This window comes from Acomys russatus, chromosome 23 (assembly GCF_903995435.1).
Source record: "Acomys russatus chromosome 23, mAcoRus1.1, whole genome shotgun sequence".
NCBI lineage: Eukaryota > Metazoa > Chordata > Mammalia > Rodentia > Muridae > Acomys > Acomys russatus.
In genome coordinates this window covers 36,492,275-36,509,341 of record NC_067159.1, presented here as the reverse complement: position 1 = coordinate 36,509,341, position 17,067 = coordinate 36,492,275, and the positions used below count along the sequence as shown (strand labels likewise).

At 42.0% G+C, this 17,067-nt stretch overlaps 1 protein-coding gene across 1 annotated transcript in view; it reads right to left on the bottom strand.

The window, feature by feature from the left end:
• Positions 1 to 1,325: 1,325 nt before the first annotated feature.
• The window catches only part of Cenpe (centromere protein E), a 66,012-nt gene continuing 50,270 nt past the window's right edge, over positions 1,326 to 17,067 (bottom strand). The window contains exons 41-46 of the mRNA XM_051165751.1: positions 16,475 to 16,666; positions 10,536 to 10,648; positions 8,931 to 9,028; positions 5,761 to 5,941; positions 3,808 to 4,094; positions 1,326 to 1,495 (exon numbers count right to left, since the gene is read on the bottom strand). Of these exons, the coding sequence (XP_051021708.1) occupies positions 1,401 to 1,495; positions 3,808 to 4,094; positions 5,761 to 5,941; positions 8,931 to 9,028; positions 10,536 to 10,648; positions 16,475 to 16,666 (966 nt within the window). The 3' untranslated portion in view covers positions 1,326 to 1,400. The remainder of the gene's footprint in view (positions 1,496 to 3,807; positions 4,095 to 5,760; positions 5,942 to 8,930; positions 9,029 to 10,535; positions 10,649 to 16,474; positions 16,667 to 17,067) is intronic.

The following is a 17,067-nucleotide window of genomic DNA, read 5'->3' as shown; positions in this document are numbered from 1 at the left end:
TGGGAGGAATCCCAGGATGGCAGTATTTATCTATGTGGTGCGGGGTTGCATGTCCATCATGTGAATGAATACAGAGAGGCCCTGAAAAGTTAAAGGTCGACAGTTGAAGGCTCTTCACCTTCCTAGTGCTGCAACCCTTTAATACGGTTTCTTGTAATGTGACCCCAGCCATACATTTCATTGCTACTGTAATTTTCTGTTATGAATCACAATGTAAATATGAGTTAAAAAAAGATTTATTATTATGTATACAGTGCTCTGCCTGCATGTACACCTACAGGCCAGAAGAGGGCATCAGATCACATTATAGATGGTTGTGAGCCACCATGTGGTTGCTGGGAACTGAACTCAGGATCTCTGGAAGAGCAGTCACTGCTCTTAACCTGAGCCATCTCTCCAGCCCTCTGATGTTTTTTATGATTGTAATTGGGCTAACTGAAATGGAAAACAAAAAAAATCCAGAATGTTCCCTGGTGGGTGGAAGAAGGATACCTCCAGAAGCCATAAGGTTACTGAATGAATATCTCAGTGCCAAACGTGGGCTACCTCCCTGTGTGTTCTTGGCCATGGAAGACCTCGAGGCCCCACAAATCATGAAAGCTATTGGTACTGCTGTTGTTTGTCAAAACTAGATGGTAAGTCCCTATAGACCACTGTAAGACACTGCATGTGCTTGCTCTGACTGCAGGACATGGGAAAACTAAACTGGCTGGCACTGAACTGAAAACTCCCACCCTGATGACTGTCACAGTGCCAGAGGGGGCCATGTAGGCTGCTGGTGAACTGTCACCAACTTTCCCATGGACCCTGTATGCTAAAATACCAACATGCCAGCAGGATGGATGTACCTCCTTACACAATAGTGGCTTGTCTGTCATGGGTGAGACCAACAGCCTTTTGGCTAAGGCCTGCTCCACAAGAGTGAGTTTATGCCTGGCACTATAAGCTTCACAGAAACTTGTGGCTCAGAGCTCATGGATGGCATCCTTACTCTGGTCTGTCATGGGCTCCCTATCTGGTATATGTAGATGTGTGTGCTGCGTGTTCCCAGGAAAAGTTTTGTCATACCGCAGAGCTTTATCTTATGTGCTATGTTCTAGAATTATGTAAGTCACATATGAGTAACTTTAATGAAATGTGTACATATTATGTAAGAACTTTATTCTTTGGAATGCATAAAAATAAATACAACAGTTCAACATTTAGGAATATCACAAATGCAAAACGTAGGTAGGTTCTGTGATCACCACTCTAATTGGACTAAATTAGTTTGTTCCTCCATCTTCTAATTGTAACGGCAAAGTGGAAATTAGGCTGAACTGAAGTTGGGCTGCAGCATCACTGTCAGGGTGAGCATGTGAGGAAAGAAAGCCATTCCACAGGGCGCTGCGAGGGGGAGGCTACTGCATTTTGCATTCAGGCACATCTTTTCCTGATGAGGGTTGACGGAATTCTGCCTTAGGGTCCACATTCTCTACTTCTGCAGCTGGTTCCTCTGAGAAAGAAAAAAACAAAACATAAATACGCATAGAAGCAAGTACATTAGGCAGCAGAAAGGCCATTAGCAGTTGGGTAAGGGAAGAAGGGTGATTGGCTCATGTCCTTGGTTAAGGATGTAGGTACATCTTCCTGTCAGAGCTCTGTGCCCCACTCTGTGAGATGGTGAATTGTTAGAAAACTACACTCTGCATAAAACGAAGGAGTGGTAAGGGATACTCAGTCAGCTAACTTGAGGCTTAATGTGAACCAAGTATGAACTAAGTCTGATTTTCCTTTATTTGGTTTTTAGGGGAACAAAGTGTGTTAGCTCATTCCAGAGGAGTGGTTTTCATAGTACTAGAAGCTGCTTGGCGAGCTGCCAAGGAAGAGGTATTTTTGATAGTTCTACCTAGCTGTGAAGCTTATGGACCACAGTGACTGCTTTTGCAACAGTCACAGTAGCTAAATAGTGGCACTTTTATGTTGGGGCTAATAACAGCTATCTAATAATTGGACTTAATGCCTGCCAACAGAAATGAAATCATTCCTGGTTCTGTAAGCCTAGACAGGTATTCATGGCTGCAAAGATGAGAGACCCAAGAGGAGAACCCACTGCCAACACTTTCCTAAACTAATAATACCGAACTATATTTTAATACTTATTTTTAATACCCACAGGTAAAGGTAGGTCTCATTTCTCATCAAAAAAAGTTTTGTTTTGTTTTGTTTTTGGTGTGTGTGTGTGTGTTTTAAACAGCAGAATGAGACCACTGGTCAAAATGCAGACAACATCTGACTGCGGGGTACCCAGCCTCACTTGATACCTCTAAAACGCAACTCCTACACCCAAGGCTTGGGCAGAAGGAGGGAATGGAAAGGTTGTAAGAGCCAGAGGACCAAGAAGTTTGCAGGAGATTGTTTCTCATAGCTATAGTAGAGGGATTCACCCAGGAAATCTCAACATGGCTTCTTAAACAAGACCTGAACAATTCCAACAAGAGCTGATATCCCAAACTAGATGGGGGCTCTCACAGGGCCCATCCCCCACCCCCACCCCCACCCCCGGATGAAGAGATAACTGCTGATAGGGGAGAATGAATCTTCGCCCAAGACGAGCTTCCTGAGTGAAGCTCCAAGTACAGCCCCAGAAACCTACATGCAGGCAACAGTGAAGGGATTCAGCACGTTTGAGTTCTGTTTACTCCTTATGTTATATTTAACAAGGCTAAAGAGGTGGCTGCAGATTATTCGCTCTTATTTTACATGTATGAGTGTTTTCCTGCATGTATGTGTGTACCATATCCATGCTGGTGCCCTCAAATGCCAGAAGAAGGAATCAGACGCCCTGGAATTGGAGTTATACAGTAGTGAGCTGCCATGTATGGAGCCCTGGTCTTCTTGCAAGAGTAACGAGTGCTCATACTGAGCTGCTGGGCAACCTCTCAAGCTCCGAGTTAGAGTTTTAGCAAGTACTACATTGTTCGGTAATCGGTTGTAGAATGGGATTAGGACATGGTTGCAATTCCAGCCTTTTGGAGGCAGAGGTGCCACAAATTAGAGACTATCCTGGGCTACATAGTAAACTTGTCTCAAAACCAAAACACCACAAACTCCTTACCCCCAAACCAAATACCACCCCTCAATAACAAAACAAGGAACAATAAAATGCTGTGTGCGTTGCTCTGAGCAGTGGACTCTCACTTATCCACCCACCCTTTGCCCATCAGCAGCCTCTTGGTGTGTGGATGGATCATCATACTGTGGTAGAGCTTGAATTTAGTGCTCTAATTTTACTTAATAATGCAGTAACACTAGCGATACTGGCAGATTGAACATGCTAACAAGCAGGCATAAGTTACTTCCTATAAAGTGAAAAGGGGAAATTTTACTATAATCTGTATGCATAGAAAAAACAGTACATAGGATTTTCTGCTGTCCAGGATTTCAGTTTCCTGCAGGTCCTGAGATTAAGCTCTCACAGATAAAGGTGGACTACAGTAATATGTATGTCATACAACATGTCGTTGTTTTTGAAAAGCTGAGTGCAATTTCCAAGCTGAGTACAGAGTTGAGTGGGTGGGGAGTCAGATGTGCTGCTTCTGTGTGGAAGTGACTCTCCCTCCCCTGACAGCAAGCAGAGGCCTGACATGTCCCGCAGAGGCACGGGAACACAGTGAGCTGCCAGCCTGGAAAACACCGTGTAACTGTCAAGTGCACGTGACAGTGGGAACAAAGTTCCAACAGCCGAGCTTCTGAGAGGCTCGGATGACTCACGTGGATTTCATCTGTTATCCCCAGGGACACCTGGCGAGCTGGGCTGTTACCTACCTGGGCATAGCCCTAAACTGGAGTTATCAAAATAGCGGATCGGGTGAGGTGCTGGTAGAGACTTGGACCGGTTATCAAAAAACCAAGACTTTGGTGACTCTTTTGGCACAGGATCCTGGAAATTCCGTTCCCTGAACTGAGAAGGTGTGTTGGGCCGCCTTTTAGCATCTGCCCCAGTCACTTTAGGCGACTTCAGAGAATCTTCAGCAGCTGCTTCTATGGAAGTGCCTCTCTGAAAAGTTCTTTCTTTCCAGGTTTTAACCTCCTTGGAGAGCTGAGAGTTATCACTTGAATGGAAACAGATCAGACAGTTTAGTTCTTCAATGTGGACGTGGGAAAAAAATTTAAAAAGAATCCTGACCTACTAAATATATAACACGAAACTTACCATTTTTTAACATTTGCATTTTAATTTGATAATTAGGCTAATTTAGCAACTATAATGTAGTTGCTAAATTATTTGAGCTGGGATAGTTTATTCATTTACTCATTTCTGCAGTGCTGGGGAATGGAATCTAGGGCCTTGTGCTGTGGAGCTGTACTTTACCCCTAACGTATACTTTTTTTTCTGCTGTACCATCAGCACAGTGCTAGACACACAAGTTCAACTCTTCCATGAGAGTGGAAGCCAGATGATCCAATGCTGCAAGTCTGTCAACAGGGCACAGTGATGCACACGGGGTCCCCTGTACTGTAGCACATCCGTTAACGGGGTACAGTGATGGACTCGGGGTCCCCAGCACTGCAGCATGTCCATCAACAGGACACAGTGATGCACACGGGGTCCCCTGCACTGCAGCATGTCCGTCAACAGGGTACAGTGATGGACTTGGGGTCCCCAGCACTGCAGCACGTCTGTCAACAGGACACAGTGATGGACATGGGGTCCCCAGCACTGCAGCATGTCCGTCAACAGGACACAGTGATGGACACGGGGTCCCCAGCACTGCAGCATGTCTGTCAACAGGACACAGTGATGGACACGGGGTCCCCAACACTGCAGCATGTCTGTCAACAGGACACAGTGATGGACTCAGGGTCCCCAGCACTGCAGCATGTCTGTCAACAGGACACAGTGATGGACTCAGGGTCCCCAGCACTGCAGCATGTCCGTCAACAGGACACAGTGATGGACTCGGGGTCCCCAGCACTGCAGCACGTCTGTCAACAGGACACAGTGATGGACTCAGGGTCCCCAGCACTGCAGCATGTCTGTCAACAGGACACAGTGATGGACACGGGGTCCCTTGGACTGCAGCATGTCCGTCAACAGGACACAGTGATGGACACGGGGTCCCTTGCACTGCAGCGTCTCTGAATGTTTATGGACTTGTGGCTCAGTGGGTGAACTATTCAAGTTTGCTCGCTAGAATCCAGGTAAAAAGGCTGGATGCATAGCAATACGCTGTGCCTCAGTGCTGACGGGGAGGCGGGAGCTCGCTGGGGTTTGCTCGCCAGCCAGGGCAGCTAAAGCACTGAGCTCTGGGTTCAGTCAGAGAGCCAGTGTCAAGAGCAAGCTGGAGAAGTGACTGAGTAAGACACCTGACACTTACCCCTGGCCCCCACATGCACAAGCTTGCACAGTTAATGAATAACAAACGTGAAACGGAGCTAGTATCTTCCCATTTCTTCTCTAAAAATTTTTTCCCCCCAAATTAGTAAAAGGTTGATAACTAATTGTAGAAATATTGATGAAAAATTCCAACGTATGAAGTTCCAGGATCTGACCTACAAGCAGAACTTGCCTTTTCCCTTTGTTTGGGTTCTTTTTCTTTCTTTCTTTTGCTTGCTTTTTTGAGACTAGTTCTCTCTTATTATATAGCTGTGGCTGTTCAGGAACTTACTGTGGACTTACTACTCAAGGCTGGCCTTGAACTCTGAGATCTGCCTGCCTCTGCCTCTGGAGTGCTGGGGTTAAAGGCGTGTGCCACCACACCTGGCTTTAGAACTTACCTTAGCAGTTGATTCTTTTGCTTTATTAGCTTTTCATTTTCCTGTTTTAACTTAGAAATTTCATTTTCCATCCTTCTATGTTCACTTTTCAAAATAAGAGCTTTTGTGCTTTGAACAATACCGCTGCCGCCTCCACAGGTTAAAGGTTTACTCCAAGTCTGAGAGTCAGGGTCTACTATCACTGCAGGAGGCAAACACACAGACAGGTTGATAAACTTTCCTTTTTAAGCAAAACAAAAAACCAACAGGTAGTTTCCGTGTTGCCCAGGCTGCCTTTGAACTGATACTGCTCCTCCCGCATCAGCCTCCTGAGTGCTGAGACATAGGCATATGCCACCATGGCTAGCCAGGCAGATAATCTTAGTTAGCTCTGATTTCAAAATAAACATTAAAAATTGTAACAGGTCTTTATGAAAACCATTTCCTGGAAGTCGTCTCTGATTTCCCCTTTCCGCTTCCCTTCCTCAGTCTATTTGACCACTGATCATTAGGTGTTCATTTCCCTGCAATCTGTCTCCAACAGCTGTATCTCCCACCTTCTTATAAAACAGCAGCGTTTTATGATCAGAGCCATTCTGAGCTGACCTGAGCTCTAATCTCTTGTGGGCCTTGTCACCTGCTACCATGCAGGCCGTGCAGCAGCTGCCCCCAAGTTACTCGGTACATTCAACACATACGCGTTAGCTAGCTATATCTTCAAATGACATTAAGATGTCAGCACAGTGGACAACACTGTACCGGAATGGAGCTGTCATCTATCTGAATGACCCATCAGGTCGCCAGCAGCTCACTAACGGGACAGAATACACGTGAGGGGACAGCGATGTACATGTTTAGCCTTCAGGTACAAGTCAGGCATCTCTGAAACCAGAACTGCTCTAATAGCCCAGTGGAATGGAGATGAGCATCTCATTAAATACAGCAAAGTCCTTGACAAAAATCCAACCTCTACTCATGGTAAAAGTCCTGGAGAGACAAAGATAGGAGGGAAATGTCCTGGAGAGACAAAGATAGGAGGGAAATATCCCAGAATAATAAAGAGTTTACAGCAAGCCCACAGCCATAGTCTTGATAAACAGAGAAAAACTCCAGACACTGTTCATGAAACAAGGAGTGGGACAAGATGTCCCTTCTCTCCTTTCTGTCCAGTATAGTGGTCCAGGTCTTACAGAGAGGAATAAGACAACTGAAGGAGATCAAGGGGATACAACTAGGGATGTTGAGGCATCCTTATGTGCAGATGATATGATTTATACATAAAAGACCTTAAAAATTCCACTAGGAAAGTTCTACAGATGACAAACACTTTTAGCAAAGTAGCAGGATACAGAATCAACGTATAAAAATCAATAGACTTCCTAAGAAAAATCTTGGGATACTTCTAACCAAGCAAGTGAAAGACTTGTACAATAAAAATTCTAAGACACTAAAGAAAGAAATTGAAGATGACATAATAAGATGGAAAGATCTCCCATGCTCACTGATCAGTAGGGCTAATATTTGAAAAAGGCCATCCTACCAACATCAATCTACAGACTCAATGCAGTCTCCATCAAAATTTGAACACAATTCTTCACAGGAATTTAAAAAATAATCTTATTTATTGTGTTATATGGAAACACAAAAAGCCCAAGATACCCAAAACAGTCTCAAATAATAAAATAACTGCTGGAGTTACCACCATCCCAGATTTCACGTTATAGCTCAGAGCTATACATAGCAATAAAAACATCATGGTATTGGTATAAAATCAGACATGATGAGCAAGGGAACTGAAATGAAGACCCAGATATAAGTCCACAAATCTACGGACACCTGATTTTTAATGAAGGAAAAAAACCAAAAACCAAAAAACCCAACCCACCACACTGGAGAAGTTAGCATCTTCAACAAATGGTGTTGGCCAAAATGGAGGGCTGCATGGAAAAGAGTGACAAAAGTCTGCATCTGTCACCCTGCACAAAACTCAACTCAGACGGGCCAAGGACCTCCACACAGGCCAGATGCCCTGAATGTGGTACAAGAGCGAGTAGGATAGGCCCGCACTAGAGAGACTTTCTGATAGGACACGAAAGCAGAAGCACGAAGACCAAGGGCTAATAGGTGCGACCCAGTGTACGACAAAGGACACCATCATTCCAGCAGAATGACAACTTAGAACTGGAAAAAGAAACTACCAATTACACATCTGACAGAGTCAGGACCTAGAATTGAAAAAGAACTAAAAAAACCAAAACAAACTACCCCCTCAAAAGAACTGATCTAGAAAATAAAAACTCAATTAATAAATAGCATAAAGGGGGCTGGAGAGGTGGCTCAGCAGCTAAGAGCACTGGCTGCTTTTCCAGAGGACCCGGGTTCAATTCCCACCACCCACAAGGCAGATCACAACTGTCTGTAACTCCACCTCCAGGTGATCTGACAGCCTCACACAGGAATACATGCCAGCCAAACACCACTGTACATAAAAAAAAAAAAAAAAAAAGAAAGAAAGAAAAAAAGGGGGCGGGTATAGAACTAAAAAGACAGTTCTCAAAAGATGAAACACAGAAGATAAAGAATCACTTAACGTAGTGGTTCTCACCCTTCCTAATGCTGGGATCCTTTAATATAGTTCCTCATATTGTGGTGAGAACCATAAAATTACTTCATAACTGTAATTTTGCTACCGTTATGAATGATAATGCAAATATCTGATATGCAGGAGATCTGATAAGCGACCCCTGCGGGGGTCATGACCCACAGGTTAATAATCATCAACTTAAATATTCAAACTTTTAGCTATCAGAGAAATGCAAATTAAAACTACTTTGAGATTTCATCATATACCAATCAGACCTTTTTCCTCCTATGGGGTTGTCTCAGCCTTGACTAGGTTTGTACCTAGTCTTTTCCTTTCTCTTTCTTTTTTCTTCTTCTTCTTCTTCTTTTTTTTTTTTTTTTTTTTTTTTTTTGGTTTTTCGAGACACAGTTTTCCTGTGTAGCCCTGGCTGTCCTAGACTTTGTAGACCAGGCTGGCCTAAACTCACAGAGATCCACTTAGGATTGCTAGGATTAAAGGTGTGTATCACCACATCTAGACTGTGCCTAGTCTTCTTCATCATCATCATCGTCATCATCACCATCACCGCCACCACCACCACCGTCATCATCTGGGTTCTTCAACTTACTTGAGGCATCCTGGGACTGTTGATTTCTTCTAAGATTTTCTCTCAGTAGCCTAATTACTTCTTTTTGATGTTCAACAGTGGCTTTTATAGAAAGAATTCTAACAGGAATAAAATGATAAAAATATGTAAATGTCCAAGTGATTTTATGTGAAAACTTTCTCCTCTGACATGCCATGTTGGTATAACACTCTATGCTTTAGCAGATCAGGCCCTGGAATACAGCTTGGCTCTCATGCCTACAACCAAATGCAAGGAGGCTGTTCAGCTGTAGGAGCAGCCCAGCTTTATTATTAAGAAACTAATTCATTTAAAACTTCTGGAAATACAATAGGCATTAGTTATATACTAAACAAAATTATTTATTGGAGCCACTATAAACTGGGACCACTGATAAAACAGAAAACCACCAGAGAATGAAAAGAAACAAACCAAAACAAGAAAGAAAACTAAACCAAAAACACTTAATTTCCATATTGTCAGGAAAGCAAATCCTTATTGAAGTTCTGATTTATGGAAAAGAGTCAAAGGTCAAATTTGGCACTGCTTCCCAGGAGAAAGAGTTTATGAATTGTCAGCCAGCAATTCAAGCATTAATCAGCAATGATAAATTATAATACTGCCTCAAAAATTATACTGTTCTTAAGAACTATGAAAATAGTGCTGGGTGCTGTGACACATGCCTTTAATCCCACTATGCAGGTAGATCTCTAAGTTTGAGGCCAGCCTAGTCTAAAAGTGAGTTCCAGGATAGCCAGGGCCACACAGAGAAACCCTGTCTCAAAAAACCCAAAAACTATGAAAATAAATTCTGACTGTATTTTGTAGGTAAGCTGCCCTTTCTAATTGAGAACACAATACTGGTTTCATTGAAACCACACGTTCTTATTGATGGAAGGCTGGTCACACAGCATGAAGACACACGGGCTTCATTCAGGACATTCAGGACAAGGAAGAAATCCTAAGGAGCTAGGCTGCATCTTGGGACAGTCTCTTACATAAGACTCCCTTTTGTTCAAATGCAAGGACTGGATGAAGCCAACAATCTGTTTAAGGTGATGGGCAGATGTTCAATGTTCTTTTCATTATGCTCAATACAGAAGGAGCTCTGGCAGGCCGTTATGTGTAACAGGACAACACACAGGCAAGTTATTAAAAAGAGGATATGCTGCGGGGTCCTAAGCACCAAAAGAAGCCTCAGTGAAAGCCCTGTGCACACACACACACAGCATTCACTGTGAAGGATGACAGGCCACTTTTAAGTTTTTACTAATAAATCATCGAGGAAGAAACATTCAAAGACGCCCTGCTAAATGTTGAGAACCGTGCTCCCTTTTTTGGCACTGGGGACTGAAACCAGGGCCTTGCTCATGCGAGGCAAACACCCTACCACAGCTAGCACTGTGTTTAATTCTTAATAACTGGCATATATAATCACAATTTAATGAGCTTAAAGCCTGTGGATGCTTACATATTTTTTTAAAAACTAAATATTTTTACAAATTACTTTAAAAAAGTAAACTAATGCAGAGATATTTGTGTAGTTTATAAAGAAATGTCATGTGACTGAAGCCGTGTTCAGTTAAAGGAAAACAAAGACAGACATACTCCTTTTCAAATTCCTTGGCAGTTTCCTTCTTTTCTAGGTCAATTTTTACCAGTTGCATTTTGAGATCTTCAATTTCTTCTTTATAGGGTGCAGCTCCTAAAGCAACTTTGTCCTTTTATAGAAAAAAAGTAAAGAAAAACAATGATTAGTTTTGATTTTGACAGCTCTGCTTGCCTTTGCTGTAGCAGGAATATCTGAAAACTGCCTATAACTCCTGCCACATGAAAGATAATAAAGGCATTAACTTTAACTGAATAATATCCCGATATTTGATGTGAAGTATATCTGAAGCTATATGTAAGTCACCATTTTTTCTTTCTTCAAGAAAATATTCTTTCTCAGGGAGCTAGAGAGATAGCTCAGCACTTAGGAGCATTGACTGTTCTTCCAGAGGACTCTGGTTTAATTCTCAGCACCCATACGGCAGCTCACAACTACCTGTAACTCCTTCCCACAGACATACAAACAGGCAAAACAGTGCACATAAAATAAATAAATTTTGAAAAAAAGAAGAAATTCTTTCTCAATGAAAACTGTTATGTACTTTACCAAATGAAACAGAAAGGCTGAAAATAATAATACGAGGGCTGGCGCAATGGCTCAGGGGTTAAGAGCAGTGGCTGCTCTTTCAGATGACCTGGGTTTAACTTACAGCATTGGGTATAACTTATAGTTATAGACACTATGACAGTGCCAGAGCTGGGCAAGTAAGCACTCATACACATTAAAAAAAAAAAAAAAAAAAAAAGTTTGGTAAAACTATTTTTACTCAGGGAGTACGAATAGCCTTATATATCTGTAAAGATATGTATCTTTTAAGAAAATTATGACTATACTTAAATGTTTTCTAAATTTACTTCTTTCTAAGTGTATAGACACATGCTATGACTTGCAGGGGAGGTCATAGGACAACTTCAAAGTCAGCTCTCTCCTTCCACCTTGTGGACACTGGGGATCAAACTCAGGCTAGGTGGCAAACATCCTTACCCAACGAACCATTTTGCATCTTGACTATATTTAGAGTTTTTTTTTTAAATAAAGATTTATATATTTATTATTAATTAATTATTTATATGGTATTCTGCCTGCATGTGTGCCTGCACCAGAAGAGGGCATCAGATCTCCTTAAAGATGGTTGGGAGCCACCATGTGGTTGTTGGGAATTAAACTCAGGACCTTTGGAAGAACAGACAGTGCTTTTAACCTCTGAGCCACTTTCCAGCCCCTATTTTTAGAGTTTTATTTAGGTTTTGTCTTCTACAAAGTACATCTGAGGTTTTTCTAGAAGGGCAGGGAACCTTTTCAGATGGCTTTTACTTAGAATTATGCTTTTAAGGGACCCGTGTGTCTTTTCATGACTTGCTAGGTCTCCCCCCATTTCTGCGGGTTTTAAAGGACAGAATCCTTCACATTCTTGGTGAGCTTTATCTCCAGGTTTATTTGTGTGTGGCCACTGTGAATGCGATCACAGAGGAAGGCAACTGATTTGTGTTCATTCTGTACCCTGCCACTTTGCTGGAGGTGTTTAACAGTTCTAAGATTTTCTGTGCAGTCCTCAGGGTCTTTTGCATATAGATACAACCAACTGCTCACATCCCTCTTACTTCCTTCGCCTGCCTTATTGCTTTAGTTCATATTTCAAGCACTATAGTGAACGGAGTGGAGAGAGAAGACACTTGTTTGTGATCTGAGTGGGAATGATTTGAGCTTTTCTGTCAGTGTGATGCTGGCTATAGTTCTGTCATATATAGTCTTTACTAATTCAAAGTATGTTCCTTCTATACCAAGCTGATCTCTTTGAACTCTCGATTCCTAGTTCACTTCCCATGTATTGGGATTACAGGCGTGAGCCACCAAGCCTACTTTAAGCAGTGTTAGGGAAGCCAGGGCTTCCAGCATGGCAGGCGAGCACCTTACCAACTGCGCTACGTCCTTAGCCTTCTCGTTACTGTTTGATAGTGCAGTAACCTTGTACAGATACATCAAAACCCACCCATGCATCTTCTTCTGAGAGCGAGGAACTCATTCTAATGCCCCCATTTCATATAGGATTGCTTCATTTCCTTCCTGCTACATTTTAGGAGGGTTTTGTATGTGTAACTTGTAGTATTTCAGGATCTTACAGATAAAGGCCTTTTATTTGTTTTGTTTTTTTGTTTGTTTCTTTTTTTGTTTTTGTTTTTTGAGACAGGGTCTCTCTATGTTAGCCTTGGCTGTCCTAGACTCACTTTGTAGACCAGGCTGGTCTTGAACTCACAATGATCTGCCTGCCTCTGCCTCCCGAGTGCTGGGATTAAAGGCGTGTGCCACCATGCCTGGCTAAGGCCTTTTATATATTTTCTCTATGTTTTTTTTTTTAACTTTATTCTTCTGGACAGAGTCTCTGGAGAGCAGAACCGAGCAGTAGGAGGGTCCGATGTGTTTATGTTTAATCCTATGCGCTGCTCTTTCGGTTTTATGTAGGAAGCCATTGTCAACCTAAGGTGACGTATGTGCTCTCCTGTGCTGTCTTCATTATTCTGTTTTACACTTATGTCCACGACGCATTTTGTCTCTTTAAGATGAGCTCATGCTATGTGGTCCAGGCAGGTCCCAGGTAGGAGAAAACATGGCATCCTCCCACCTCAGCCTTCTGAGCAGCAAGTGTGCACTGCCACTCCCACCTGAGAAACGCATATGGGTGTCCAGGCTCTAGCATCAATATTGATAGACTATCCTCTCTCCACTGAGGTACCTTTGTCCTTTTCTCAATGATCCTGGGACTGTCTTTGAGTGTGTCTGTCTCTAGGCTCTCTGTTCTGTCCCATTCATCTGCTTGTCTACAAACTGTTTCAAAAGTTCAAGTAAACCAACAAGAGAATTTCAATATATGCTGAAAATGTAGAAATTATGCAGGTATTCTTTGGAAACAAAGAAAGCATCACATAAAACATAGCTTAAGCAATTATTGCCCCAGGGAAATCAAAACTGGAAAAGCTGACTTAGAAATGAGTGACAGTAAGAACTCTGCATGGCAAACGTATCACCTGTGGTCACAGCGAGACTCACTTGCTAGCCTGCAACTGTCCAGTGTTATTAATGAACTAAAAAGACTGAAACAGAAATGCCCAGCTAGTAAGACTTGTTTAGCCCCTGTAGACTAGGTAGATTCTGTTAACTGTTCCTATACTAGAAAAATAGTCCTCTGTGCTTCAGGTTTGAATCATAGCAGACTTAGAAATTAATACTGAAAAGGGCTAGGAGACCGCTCAGCAGGTAAGAGCACATCTGTTCTTCCAGAAAACCCAAGTCTGCACTCACATCAGGCAGCTCACAACTTCCTGTAACTCCTGCTCCAGGAGGTCAATGTCTCTGACTGTCTCAGACACAGGCATTCATTTGTCCCTTTCCCCAGTTAAAAATCGAGAGAGAGAGAGAGAGAGAGAGAGAGAGAGAGAGAGAGAGAGAGAGAGAGAGAGAGAGAGAGAGAGAGAGAAATGAATACGGGAAACCCTACAGCTTCATTTCAGCTCTGATATGGGGCATGGCGAGTCTCTTATTTTACACCCTGTTTTCCTATATATTCAGTCTTTTCACGTGTTCTCACATTTTGCTCTTGTTTTTGTAGTCACTGTAATGTCTGAAAAGACATTTGTATAGGATGGTTATAAAGGCTTATTATAGTTCAGATTTTAAACAAATTCACTGTATCTGATTTGAACAATTTGTTCTATTATATTCAACAGTTGTATGCAGAGGAAAACTAATATCCTTGTGAGTAAATTTTGAAATAAGTACTTTTTGGATACTACAGGTGTATCCCAGCACTCGGGAGGCAGAAGCAGGCAGATCTCTGTGGGGTTGAAGCCAGCCTGGTCTACATTGAGTTCCAGAATAGGAAGGGTTACATAGAAAAACAAAACAAAACAAAACAAAACAAAAAACCAAACAAGTCAGAATTTTTACATGCACACCATTATATTTTTTGTTTTTCGAGACAGGGTTTCTCTGTGTAGCCTTGGCTATCCTAGGCTCACTTTGTAGACCAGGCTGGCCTCCAACGCACATCTACCTCGGCCTCCCGAGTGCTGGGATTAAAGGTGTGCACCACCACGCCTGGCTAGTCACTTCCTACGAAGCCTGAGAAGTAAACTTGCGCCCTACACAGGTGTTACAAGGTTATGGTAAGAGGGGTGAACAGAGCATCAAGTCATTTGCCAAATCCAACAGGCTAAAGAAAGTTTTTGTTTATGAAACTGTTCTAACTTACCTCAAGTATCCGTACTGTCACTTTTGTGTTTTCAAGGCACTGGTTTGACTCGTGGACTTTGCTCTGGAGTTTTGCCACTGAGTCCTTAGCCATTGCTAGCTCTGTGCGCATCTTTGTAAGCTGGCCTTCTCTGTGCGCGGCACTTTCTTTAGCTTCTTGTAGGGAGGATTCCAGCTCCTGAACTTTCTGTTAGAGGAAGCACAGGTCAACCAATCTTCAACGCAGAATCACACAGTATGCAAATGAGGCAAAGTACTCACATGCGCTTAGTTACTCAGCTTTCACAGACAGAAGTGGGTCTCTGTGAGCTCCAGGCCAGGCTGGTCTAGAGATCCAGGACAACTAGGGCTACACAGGGAACCCTGTCTCAAAATAACTAGAAAAAGGCTCCCAAACCCCAAACAAGTCCTATTACTTAGAAAATGATGCTTTCCATGTTAAAGAATGCAAAAGTTTCATATTATACCCCATCAGCAAATTCTTTAAATGCAAATGAGTTATAGGACACACTAGTTAGCACAGTTCTAAACACATTGAGTAGTCAGTTACCTTTAATTAGCATTATTAATAAGAGAGCACTGAGGTGAGTGTGGTGGCGCACGCCTTTAATCTCAGCACTCAGGAGGCAGAGGCAGGTGGATCTCTGAGTTCGAGGCCAGCCTGGTCTACAAAGTGAGTCCAGGACAGCCAAGACTACACAGAGAAACCCTGTCTCAAAAAACCCAAACCAAAACAGCAAAAAACAAAACAAAACAAAAAAAAAACCCTTTGACTTTCCAAAGTAATTGAAACAAAAACAAAAACAAAAAACAAACAAAAAAAAAAAATAAGAAAATGAAAATGAAATCTCCTCAGATCCTAACAAGGACTATGAAACAACCTTCTTTTCTTGCTTATCTCCGTTTCCACGTATAGAAAATTTCTGAGCAAAAATAAGCAAGTATAAAATTTATAAAAACAGTCAGCCATACATAATAAACATAGTTCTATTTGAGAAAAACAAAAACAAAAACAAAAACCTGTGATCTTCAACCTTCTAATAGGAACTGTTAAGCTGGTGGTCGATGTTTTATATTATGTATTTATTTTGGCAAAATAAGTCCTGTCAAGATATTTTGCATACTAAGGAAACCCAGTAGCATATTTGCTGCTGTTACAAATTCCTATGCAAAGGAACCTAACAGTCTACCTGGGTTGTTCAAATGACACTGATACTTAGACACATATTAATTTGTCTAACAGTTCTGCCATATGTTCAGACTATTTCTTTTTATTATGATCATATTAATCAGTATTAAAGACAATAACTAACAATAAGCTAAATTGCTATTTTTCTCTAAACTAACTTGTTTTCCATACACATTATAGCTTAGCTGAAATTCATAAGTTTTAAGAAATGTTTAGCAAAAAAAAAAAATAAAATAAAATAAAATAAAAAAGAAAGAAAATGTATGGCATGGTATTTAAACTATGTATATATACATATACGTACTGGACATGGTATTTAAACTATGACTATAACTCACAGGAAACATCCTACATGATGGCATGTCTCATAGTTAGCTGAATGGTAACTACCGGACAACATACGTAAGAACCCCGCTCATCACGCACACACGAAACAGCATATTCACACTCAGAGAATAAGTCAGTGCTATACGCTTGCTCTGAACTCCAGCAGCATCCTACCTCTGGGGTCAGCTGCTCAGGCCCTGGTGCGGCACGAGGGTTCTCACGGGCCACAGGCTGGGAGGCAGACAATGCCTGATAGTCTGTAGACAGCTGTTTCGTTTTCTCTTTCAGTGATTTCAGGCAATGTTTCAGCTCTTTGGATCTGGCGGCTTGTCTTTCCTCAAACTCTGTTGATTCGTTTACCATGGCCTATGAACAGTAAGAGACCACTACAGCTTCAAAGTAACTGATGCACTAAAATCACATTAAGAAAAACACTAGGACAGTGTGCATGCTGAAACCCAGTATTTAGCACATCCTAGAACAGTGCTCCAGATGGTGAACGCACATCTTTCTTTCAACATGCTGCATGTTAACAATGGTGCGAATAAAAATAATTAGGGCTTGAGAATGACAAGAGCTATATGACCTGTGAGACAATTGCACTTCAGTAGGTTTACAGCAACCCAGGAGGAGGACCTGAAGAAGTGCACATAGCAACGGTCTCTTCTCCCACCTCATTCCAAACCTCAGCTCCCAGAGAAAATCATTTGCTGATTCAAAACTCTTTTGTATGTATTTGGGTATTTGGCCTGCATTTCTGTCTGGGT